Genomic DNA, 11,510 nt, shown 5'->3' with positions numbered 1-11,510 from the left:
TATCAAACAAAGCCATATTTGTGGATAACGTTAATGTCAAAACACTACTTAAATGTCTAATCAATAATTAAGAGGAGAAGGAATTGGATTTTCTGTGATCATTTTCTCAACTTGATTGTGTTGTTGAGATTTGTTTATCTTGATAATTCAAATCGTTTATCATGTAAGATTTTTTGAGTAAATTGTATAAAAAGTCAAATTGATCAAATAATTGTAGATAAATGATTAGATTACATTTTTTTCTTCTTCAAAATAGTAAATGCTATCAAAATCATACTCGTCATTTATTTATTTTTTTATAACAAATGTAATATAATTATGTGGTTACGGTTTTCTAATCAATATTTTTTTTTTTTTTGTATGAATAACCTATTAAGAAGGTTACTAGCTAAAATAAAATATAAAAATAATATATATCTCTTAAGAAGGTTACTCAAAAAAAAAAAAAAAAAAAAAAAAACTATTAAAAAAATATTATAAAATAAATAATTTGAATAAGGTAAGTGTACTAAGATCCGATAGCAAGATTCAAGCCACTATAGAGGATCTTGCCCTCTAAAAAAAAATAAAAAAACAAAGGCTATTTCAGCAACACGGTTAAAAGCTAACATTTTTTTTTTTTTTCAGTTATGTCATTTCTCTATTTTTTATATATTTTTTCAAAAAATAATATAAAAAAAAAATCAAAAAAATTAACTTTTAACCCATTTATCAAAAATAGGCCAAAGTCGGCATATCATTAAATAGACACACAAGTACATTGAAAATTGTCCTACTCCATAGTTTTTTGCAACCCTCAGATAAAAATAAATACATAATAAAATAGGACCATAAACATGATAAAACTTGAGGAGCATTACGGTTTCGTTTTGATAACTTAAATTATTCTTTTTGTAAAGTCCTCTTAACACGTTTGGTACGATGGATCAATGTAATTCACAAAAAAATTATATCGATCCGATAATATTAACCTTTTATCGTATTTGTCTTTAAATAAATGGTTTTGTGTGTGTTTTTTTTGTTGGTGTGTTTTTTGTATTTTTGTGTTTTTTCTTTTGTCTTCAATTTTTTTTTATTTTTTTTATTTTTTTATTTTTTTATTTTTTGTCTTCAAAGGCACAGAATGGTGCATGGAATGAGAAAGTTTATCTGAATTTTTTTTTCTTCCCATCAAAAAAAGGTTTGAAGAACAAGAAAAATAATTAGGCATCCAAACAAACAAACAAACATGCTTAAAGCATTGAAAGCTAGACAGGTACCGTCCAGAACTTAATTCAAGATTGTACGCATCATTTATTCACGATATTGATGTGGTGTTTGTTTAGTTATTATCATAAAAGCATAGCTTCCTAAAAATATGACAAATTATATTTTGTAACCCTTTTAAGGAGGATTACTTATTTCTCAACTTTGACTATTAAACTTTAGATTTTTTTCAATTTAGTTATTAATCTATAAAATTTTTAGGGTAAATTATAAATGCACCTTTCGAAGTTTGATAAAAATACGAATCACTTCTTATGATTTTGAAAATTACATTTCACCTCTTGAAATTTTTAATTTTATAATAAATTATCCCTTTTATTAATAAATATAAAGTCAATTAATAATTTTTAATAATGTTATAAATATGTTTCAATTAATAATTTAAGTAATTTTATTCTGGACAACAATTATAAATTTTATTTTTTCAGTTAATTTGGTTAAATAAAAGATTCTGACAAGAGAATATTTGTAATTTTCTAAATCACAAGAAATAATTTATATTTTAAACAAATCTCAAGAAGTGTATTTGTAAATTACTCAAATTTTTATCAACTGTGAAAATCTCTTAACAGAAAATACATGAAAAAGTTTTTGTGCCTCGTGACACTTTTTGGACAACATTTACTAATTGGACCACATTCATAAAAATCTAATAGTCAAGAGACCAAATAAATAAATAAAAAGAAAATTAAAAATTAAGAAATAAATTAAGATTTAGGATAAATTATAAATACATCCCTAAAATTTAATTAAAATATAAATCACCCCCTGTAGTTTTAAAAATTACATTTCACTCTTGAAATTTTTAATTTCATAACAAATCACTCATTTTATTAATAAATCATCAAATCAATCAACAATTTTTAATGATGTTAAAAATATGTTTCAGTTAATAATTTACGTAATTTTATTATTATATAGGAAAATAATTATAAATTTTATTTTTTCAGTTAATTCTATTAAATAAAAATTTTTAATAAAAGAATATTAGTAATTTTTCAAACCGCAAAAAGTAATCTGTACTTTAAACAAATCTCATTTGTAATTTCCCTAAGATTTAAAGAGGCTATACATTCATATAACCACTCGATATTTTACTTAATACATGACAGCAAGTTTATGTATATCAGTAAGTACAGATATGCTATGCATCACTAACCTCTTGTCACTAGTTGATTTCAAGGTTGAAACACTCTTCGTTCATATCATTTTCAAAAAAATTTCCTACAGATAATTTTCAAAAATGCAAAAAGCAACCTAGAAGTGATATAAAAAATCGATATTTTCAAAAAAAAAAAAAAAAAGATCAGAACTTCAGCTAAAATAATCCTTTTTTCTACTAAAGAAGATAACCAACCAACACTATAGCTGAAAGAAACCCTTTCTCCATTAAACAGATTAACCAAACAATCTACAAAATTTACAAGAAAAAGGGTAACAACTGTGTTCCTTCCCGCTTCATATTCACAGTCCAGGATGACAATGTTAGCACCCAAAATTCACCATGACTCTATGATCCATGCACATTTCACCTTCACACTTTCTCAGTCATCCTTGAGTCGCGACAAGTAATATCATCCCAAAAATCTAAGTCATCCCTAGGAGCTAAAATCATGTCAATGAGCTTTCAGTTTCTTCATGGGTACCTCAGTGGCATTCATATCCTGGTGCCTTTTTGCCAAATTGTATTTACTTTCAAGAGGTAACTGAGAGCTTGGTAAAGAACCACCATACCCAATAAGGCTTGTAGCTATGGCATGTACAGTAGTTTCCTTTTTTGGGTATGAGCAAATTTTTCTCTCCACTACTGAAACCTGCCCGCAGCATTGATCTTGAATTGCCGCGTCCTTAAGCTTCTGAATCACGACATTCTTGTCGTGGTTTAAACTGTCCAACTGTGCCTGCAAAGCATAAACAAGGCAACTAGTGAATTATAATCCGTTTCTTTCTTCCTAGATTTTCAGTTCTTCTGGCCCTTCAACAAATAGTAATTGAAAATCGATGCCAGATATGAAAAGGCTAGAAAAGGATTTATTTTGCAAGAATGAAATGATAACTGGAGCAATGCAAATCCTAATGAGTTAAGCCGCAATGTTGCTGGTGTCACTTGGGATATTTATTAATTCAAAAGATCATATGTATCGTGATTCATGATGACACAGGAAATTTAATTGTTGAAATCATTTGAGAAAATTCAAGATTATGATTGTTAATCCGATTGGTTTATCATATGTGAAGTAAAGCAGGATAAGATAGAGCATTTGGAGGTTAAATTTTGCACTCTTGTCAAAATTGTTAAATCCTTGTTATTTGGCATTGACTTGCAGTTAAGACAGAAAGAACGAAAACATTGAGAAATACAGAAGGCTTCAGGCTCTCACTTGAAAATTAACTGGGCACTCAATACTGATACACTGACAGCCACAACCATCACTGAAATTAAGCTTCAGGACAACTTTCAATGGCCTTGTTTTAAGCGTTTCCCTGGTGTATCAATAAACACGATAAAAACAGAAATCAGAAGCATGGTAAATTATACATACAGGTCAGTACAATGGGCTCTTGCAATTCAAAATCAATAGATTCCTTCCAAAAATCCCATTTACGTGCCCTACAAGATTTGCACGCTAAGAAGAATGGACATGGACACACCATATGACACTAACACAGCAAGGGACACAACATGTGCAAAAAATGCAAGACATGACGTGTGGGGGACCCTTGTAAAATATATGATTTGTCATATATAAATATGAATATGCCATTCAAATTTAACAAAAATATATAAATAACACAAATTTCTAAAGTTTAAAGAACGATGGATTAAAAAGTATAAATTTATATAGTTTATATTTTACCATTAGATCCTATGTTAACTTTTTCAAACTTTTAATGTTTTATGTATGTCTAAGCAATGGACACGCGTGCCTTCCAAGTATTGGAAGCGTGTCCAAGTCTGAAAAAAATTTGAATATAATAAGACATGCTAGACGTGTGTCCAACACGTGTTGGAAGTGTCCGATGAGTGCCGATATCTGACATGTCTTGGACACGAATGAGACGCGGACACACCACTTTCTTAGAAGTGTCCATGTTTCTTAGTTTACATGATTATCAAAGCTTGCACTCCTTTCACAGCCAAACAAGAGGCTACACATCACTGAAAAATGTGATAGATAACAAATCCATAATGTTATTTTGGACCTTACACCTAGATGTAGGACTTATAGCTTAAGCACGCATGTACATCATGGGTGCATAATGATAGTAGTAGCTAAACATTAGTGAGTCCAAGCCTTCAGAACTTAACGTGTATGAACAGTACTGAATTTGTTTTTAAAAAATAAAAAAAAATTATTTCCAGCTTGCAAAGCTTTAGCACGATAATAATCCGTAAAATTCTTTCCAGCAATTACAGTACTTAAACAAATGAACATACCTTTTCAGCAGAAACGGTTGCTGATGTAGCACAGATGTTTTTAATTCTGGTCTCTCTGGGAAAGAAACCTGATATATATTGAATTCACAATACAGACAAACTTCAAGATTAATAGAAGGGACTCTGCTGAGAAACAAGACATAAAATAGATACTGAAATAGTTACATTGAGAAATAAATTAAATTTCGGATCACGCAGAGGAGATATTTATGAAGAAAACCATTCCAGCAATGACAACAGAGGACAATAAAAGCCAATGAAACTAAGCATTTGGAAGAAAGACTGAAAGACTATACCTCAACTGATATAATGAATGGCAATGGAGCTCTTTCTCCATGTACACTCGTCACTTTGAGGGACCATTTTGCATATTTTCTCTCTGCATTGCAAACAAAATGACAGTACAGTACTTCAAATAGGATTAGTGTATGTAACCTGAGGCACCCTTGTGGTCAAACTTGAATGATGAGTCAATTAAAAGTGAAAACAGAGGCGTGCAGGATTTACTGGGATGAATCATGTTTTCAACTAAAACTGCTGACATTTCTACTTAAAACGCAAGAAATGACCCACTGGCAAAGTGGTTTGCATAAAACAGCATTACACGCATGCTCATGCACACAAACATATCTTCTGTCTTTCAAAAGGTGAAGAGACCCCCCCCCCCCCCCCCCACAAAAAAAAAAAAACGCAACCCATAAGCTTGCAATGTATACAAGGAAGCCCAACTATCGATTCACATCACCATTAACCACCTACCAATTCTACAAACGAATCTGAAAGAGATGGGGGCAAGAGAAGACTACTCAAGAGTCATCCCCCCCCCCCCCCCCCCCCCACCAAAAAAAAAAAAAAAAAATGCAACCCATAAGCTTGCAATGTATACAAGGAAGCCCAACTATCAATTCACATCACCATTAACCACCTACCAATTCTACAAAAGAATCTGAAAGAGATGGGGGCAAGAGAAGACTACTCAAGAGTCATCAAAGTGCTAAAAAACAAGTGCTTCAACTTAATAGGGGGTGTCACACTCTCACACCCTGCTCCCCTCCCTCCCAAGTTCCAAGTACACCCACACACACACCATGCACAATGAGACCACCTCCCTCGTCTTCCAAACACCAAAAATAACCTGTTATTTTTGAAAACTGAACTTCTGCAAAGCCAAATCTCCACATCAAAAACCATTCCAACAACAAATGTGTTGAGAACATCCTGTCCAAAGGTTTACCCCATTTGAGCTCCTAGACTCAATCCCCCTGTCCTAATCCACCAAACAGAAAATAAGCTCAAACTGCCAGCCCAACAAATAGAAAGTCCCCCCGGACCTTTTCCAGTCCCTTTGCTACCAATGCTAGGAAAATGAACTAGCAATAAAGTTATTAAGCTAGATAGGGTGACTTCATAGGGAGTAGATTTTTGCGACAAACATGAAGGTTTCTCTTGTATACAAAATTAACCAAGATAGGGTGTTTTACGAAGTTAAAGTGTTGTAATAAACATAATTTATACGGACAAATGCCAATGATAAGAAACACAATATGGGCAAAGAGATACCTGAAAAGGCTTGGAACTCAGTAAAAATGATCTGGAAGAGATCAACTCGAACATATGGAGGAATCCGTAGATTAAGATAGTGCATCACCCCTGCAATTACCTGCTCTAGCTCACGTCAATAACTCTTTGCACACAGGGCCAAGTAAATCCGAACATGTGCGCTTTGCATGTTGATAAGAAATCTGGTTCACTTGTAATTTCTTAAACAAATAAAAGTGCTTAAGAATAATTAAATAATTGAAATTATTCATCATTCCTTGTAGAAGCCACTTAATATCTTAAACACCTGAAAGCAGTGTACAATGGAGGATTGTTGCAATATTGTAAATAGAATTGACAGGAAATCTAGATTATGCAAAGAGCATTGCTATTCAAGACCAAAAATTAGACCCAATTTTCAAGCCTAGTGATATGGCAATCAATTAAGATATTAAAGGCAACAGTCTCTCTCATATCTTCTCTAATCATCAACCAATCATATCACTTACACGTCACTGGGTCTAGAAAATAGGTCTAAAAAGTGGATTTGTATATCATTTTCCTTATGCGACTGCAAACTTTCAATACGCATGCCATGTGCTAGTATTAACGACTTGTCTACTTCAGTGCAATCAAAGTCACCCGAGGTTAGGCTTTCAGTTTTTGAAAATTAAATGATTGTACCTTGTCAACAAGCCCACGAATCACCAAACTTGCTTTCTTGTCTTTTGGAGTTTGCTGCAAAAGCCATAACACTAATTATAAACAGCTACCAAGATAACCATAGACGACCATACAGACAAAAAGTGAATGTGATGAAGACATTGCACTGGCAGAGAAGGGAGAAGTAACACACAATTGTATCCTCTACATTATTATGCCCTTAAATATATAAAATAAAAAATAAAAATTAGTGCCAGGCTCCATGTGTGTTATATAAGAATTTGCATTCAAAGATACTTTCCCACGTTTCACAAGCAAAGAGAACACCGCATGAGAATTCATATGATTCTTTGTTAGAAATATAAAAGAGACATTCATTGAAATAAAAATATAAAAAGAAGAAGAATGACAATTTTGCACTTCCAGTTCCAATCCCTAATTGGTTAAAACAAGCAGGTCAAGGTTACAACTTTGGTAATCCTTTGATGAGCAACATCCTTTGTCTCATTTGTAATATGAACTAAAGGCAATAACTACTTTGCAGTTGGTCAAAACTTTTCTCCTCTGGATAGGAATACATAATTTAACGATAACTTTCAAAGTAAGAAATAGAAACCAGAAGAAAAAAGCAAAAACCTGAAGATTAACAATCACAATCTTTCCCCCACCACGGAGAGATTTTAAAGGGAGGTTGCAAGCTGGAGTGATCTGCAAACTGCACAGCATAGCTAAACACACAGTTGTTCAAAAAATACAAAAATGAACAAGACGGATGATGTGAAGCAGAAACTAAAGTCATATAATCTAATAAACAAAAAGGTCGCAACTAATGGACTACAACATGAACTACAAAAAGCAAATGAAATTGCGCAGGACACCATAGTATAGAAAGTACACTGAAGAAGGAATTTCAAGTTCCATAAAAAATAATGAAGGACTGTACTTAAATTTTTTTGGTTAGAAATAACCTATGACTATCCTAAACTAATAAATAACCATAAGTAAGAAATAACATGCACAATAAGATGTATGATCCTAAAGATCTACCTTGTCCCCAAACACAATACTATATCAGCCATTCGACAATGTTTCTCAGCTGCATTCATCTCTGTCGGGGGCAAAACATCCTACAAGAAAAAGGTTAACCACATTCATCAACATTGAGAACTTCACGAAAAGGTTTTCCATGCTTTTGATTGCATTGGAAGCAATCTATTCTGGAAAATAAATAAATAATAAAAAATAAATCATTTTGTTATATGAATATGGTGACAACTCTGTAAAGAAGAATCCTACTGCACACATGTTTCCTGTTCTGTTTCCAAAAATTCAGAAAACAAAAACAAAGTTCAAAGTAACAAGAGACAAATTGACTCCAAACAAGTCCTTAGATATCAGATTCAACAATTTAAGGTTTTAACACCACTAAAATGTACTCCACAGTTTGACATTGCAACAAGAGTTCTATTTTGGCTTTCTAGCCTACAAATTGTATAAGTATTTATGTATGCCGCCTTTGTCATCTGCATAGATCTTTGAGTAAGTTGCGAATGAATTCTCTTCAATTACAAATAGCTGAGGAAATAAGTGCATGTGCCGCTCCCCTTCAATATAATGCAACAAATAAAAATGAGAGTCATAGTTACCTCCCAATCAAGAACAGTATCCTTAAGTTTTGCCCCGCACTTCACATCAGAACAGCTCCTTGATGTCTTCTTCAACCCAATCGTCTCCACCTCAAAATCCCGCAAATACCTTCAAACATCAAGTAATTGAATTAAAAACCATGAACTGAAAAAGTGATAATTCTAACCTTCTATATCAGATGATAAAATTGCTAACTTTGACTTAAAACAGATTATGAGCAACAGAAACCATTCAAAATTTTACACTTACTCCACTCCGCATTTGGAGCAAATTTCCCTGAAGGAGTTCCCATGCAATTCTGCTAGTTTCTCTCTTGGTATTCCAGATCGGAGATGTAGGCTATCCACATTCTAGAAGATACAAAGTATTGAACAATTAATCATAGAAAGTCTAGCAGATAGAGTGATAAACTTAGCAATCCACATATAAAAGCCCATCTGCATGAACATAAGGCTTAATAGGAAATAGCAAAGAGGAAATGAAATATAAAATACTCAAATAAAAAATAAAAAATAAAAAAAAGAGGAGGTAAAAAGAGATCTCATCAACCATCCTCAATCTCAGGTAGTCTTAAAGTACAAAACGTATGAGACAACGAAAGAACAGTACAATCTTTTCTTGACAAGCAACAGCATAAAGTCATAAACTAGCCTGGCTAATAACGAACTTCAAAAAGCCAGCCTTCTCAAGTTCAACCAAAGCCATATGTGTCATACTTGGCATTGCCCGATGAAAAGGCAAGGATGCTTCAGGCACGCCTTTTCCTTCACGCTACAAGTCAACATAACCAGATCAAACTAACCACTAGAATGAGATGAAGAGAAGACAAGGACAAGGGTTGTAGATTGGCTTCTCCAGATCAAAAAATTACAGAACCATAATAGAAATCATGATTTCACCTGAAGTGTCCACACTCCTTTAGGACCTCGGAAATCAGGTATCCCACAAGATGTTGATATTCCTGCACCTGTAAATACTACTAGGTGCTTACTCTGCAAGTACAGAAGAAGAAATTCAAAACCGTTAAATAATAATTAATCTAGAAGAGATGTTTTTGAAGATGTAAGAGACAATGTGATTAATTAGTTTTAGATTTTAGAAGTCCTTAACCTTCTGTATCATCAGCGCAAGCTTTTTAATCTGCCATTCAACAGTAAAACAAATGATATCAGAGAGCTGAGACAAAATCACAGAACCTCATTTCAATGAAAATATTAAAGAAAGGTGACTAGTGATAGAATAATTCTCAGTGTCGTTCAGTCTTGAGGGGTTTTCATCCAATAAGCATATGACTCTAGATTGATACTTTGGAAGTTATTTCGGAAGTATAAACAATTTTTCACATTATAAACTAAAAAAAGAATGCTCAGTTTGGTACCCTATAGATGGGGGTTTGGGAGGGGTAGATTGAGTACAAACTAACCTTTGGCATTACTTGCACTAACTGGCTACCCTAGTGTTTGAATCCACAGCCTCAAGTTAACTACTCACTTTATAAACTAGAAAGTTGTCAAGCAAATAATGGCATTCACTCAAAAAATAGAACGACATTCTGCAATGCCAAGGCCTAAGGGTGATCCAAGGAACAGCAACAAAGTAGACAACAATAACCCTAAAAAGTAAAATGCGCCCACTAATCTCAACCATGGCTAACACTTTTCCAGAAGCTTCATATGCAACAGTTAATCCATGCAGGGTCTCCAAATTCTAAAAAAATATTTTTAAAAAAAATGCCAAATCTCTGAATCAGGAAAATTGATCCAGATTTCTCCCGTCTCCATTCTCAATAATCAATGAATTTTCAGAATTTCTCAGTATAATATATACACTTTGTACCCTTCACCCTGCAATACATCTACTGGAAATTGGAGCCAGTGTTGTAAGAAATTTGCTTCAAAAAAAATAAAAAATTAATAAGAAACAAAAACCCTTAACCTATCTCACCAATATTCATATATCTCCTCCACTAAAATTCTTTGCCTCTACCTAGATTGCTATCTTGATACATGCTTAAGCACAAAAAGAACACATATATATTTGTAAAACCCTATGTAACCCATTAAAATACCACAATACTCACCAACCACAATCAGGCTCAAAATTGCAACACCATTGCAAATAAACTTTTCGTGTTTCACAAAAGCTATAACCAATTAACCCTTTTGACAATGAGGCTCATGTACATACCCGTAATCCGAAAAAAATAAAAATCACACATAACCCATCTTTTAGCCCAACAATTAAAGTCCTAAACAACAATAAAAACCCCATATTTATACCAAATTTGAGCACAAATTTCAAGTAATCTATATGGGTTTTCACATTTACACAAAAGGGTATGCATGGTTGTTGTATGTGAAAGCTAAAGCGACAAGTGCACAAAAACAAAAAAAATAAAAAACGGAAAAGAAAAAAGATTTATTGAAGGGAAACAGAGAATGAGGAAAGAAAGAAACCCACGTTTTGATGCAAAACGTGGGGTGAGTCGAAAATCTCGGACATTCCAACAGTGCCCACATCTTCTCTGTAAGAGAGCTTCTCTGCATAACCCAGAGACATGTATGTTTTAATTCTCTTCAAACAATTCACTGATCAACTCTGGAGAGCGAAACAGACAGAGAGAAGAAAGGGAGAGCAAACACCTTTGTGTATAAAGAGCCAGAAACAAACATGGGGCAGGGCTTAAAAAGGAAAGACATTTGAGTTTTAACGAAATGACTAAAATACCCCCAATGTCTTTTTGGTGGCATGCTGAAAATTTCTCTCTTTTCCATACCCTTCATTATTTTGCAAGTCCCATTTTAAATGGTTTATTTTGTAAGCTTAACTGTAGATGGAAATGAGTTAGGTAAAAAAATTAATTTAATTAAATACCATTAAATATATGAAAATTTTGTATTTTTTTATGAACAATAATTATTAGTTTAAATTTAAACTGTTTATTTCATAAATGAAA

General features: G+C 32.9%; 1 protein-coding gene across 1 annotated transcript; it reads right to left on the bottom strand.

The window, feature by feature from the left end:
- Positions 1 to 2,635: 2,635 nt before the first annotated feature.
- On the bottom strand, positions 2,636 to 11,222 carry LOC114313605 (NAD-dependent protein deacetylase SRT1). The gene is made up of 14 exons (XM_028259997.2): positions 11,015 to 11,222; positions 9,665 to 9,694; positions 9,454 to 9,546; positions 9,206 to 9,325; positions 8,804 to 8,904; positions 8,554 to 8,662; positions 7,955 to 8,034; positions 7,544 to 7,622; positions 6,929 to 6,982; positions 6,266 to 6,365; positions 5,002 to 5,084; positions 4,706 to 4,773; positions 3,648 to 3,750; positions 2,636 to 3,167 (listed from the first exon to the last, which is right to left on the bottom strand). The coding sequence occupies exons 1-14, from the start codon at positions 11,111 to 11,113 to the stop codon at positions 2,883 to 2,885; spliced, it is 1,404 nt and encodes a 467-aa protein (XP_028115798.2). The 5' UTR covers positions 11,114 to 11,222; the 3' UTR covers positions 2,636 to 2,882.
- Between the last annotated feature and the right edge of the window lie 288 nt (positions 11,223 to 11,510).

Source organism: Camellia sinensis, chromosome 8 (genome assembly GCF_055761805.1).
Source record: "Camellia sinensis isolate YWXY chromosome 8, ASM5576180v1, whole genome shotgun sequence".
Classification (NCBI taxonomy): Eukaryota; Viridiplantae; Streptophyta; class Magnoliopsida; order Ericales; family Theaceae; genus Camellia; species Camellia sinensis.
This window is presented reverse-complemented; position numbering and strand designations above follow the sequence as displayed.

Coding starts and splice junctions, on each gene's coding strand:
- LOC114313605 (XM_028259997.2), bottom strand. CDS start 11,113: ATGTCTCTGGGTTATGCAGAGAAGCTCTCTTACAGAGAAGATGTGGGC. Junction 9,695..11,014: donor CCCACGTTTTGCATCAAAAC/GTGGGTTTCTTT, acceptor GTTGAATGGCAG/ATTAAAAAGCTTGCGCTGAT. Junction 8,663..8,803: donor TGCTCCAAATGCGGAGTGGA/GTAAGTGTAAAA, acceptor TGATGTTTGAAG/GTATTTGCGGGATTTTGAGG.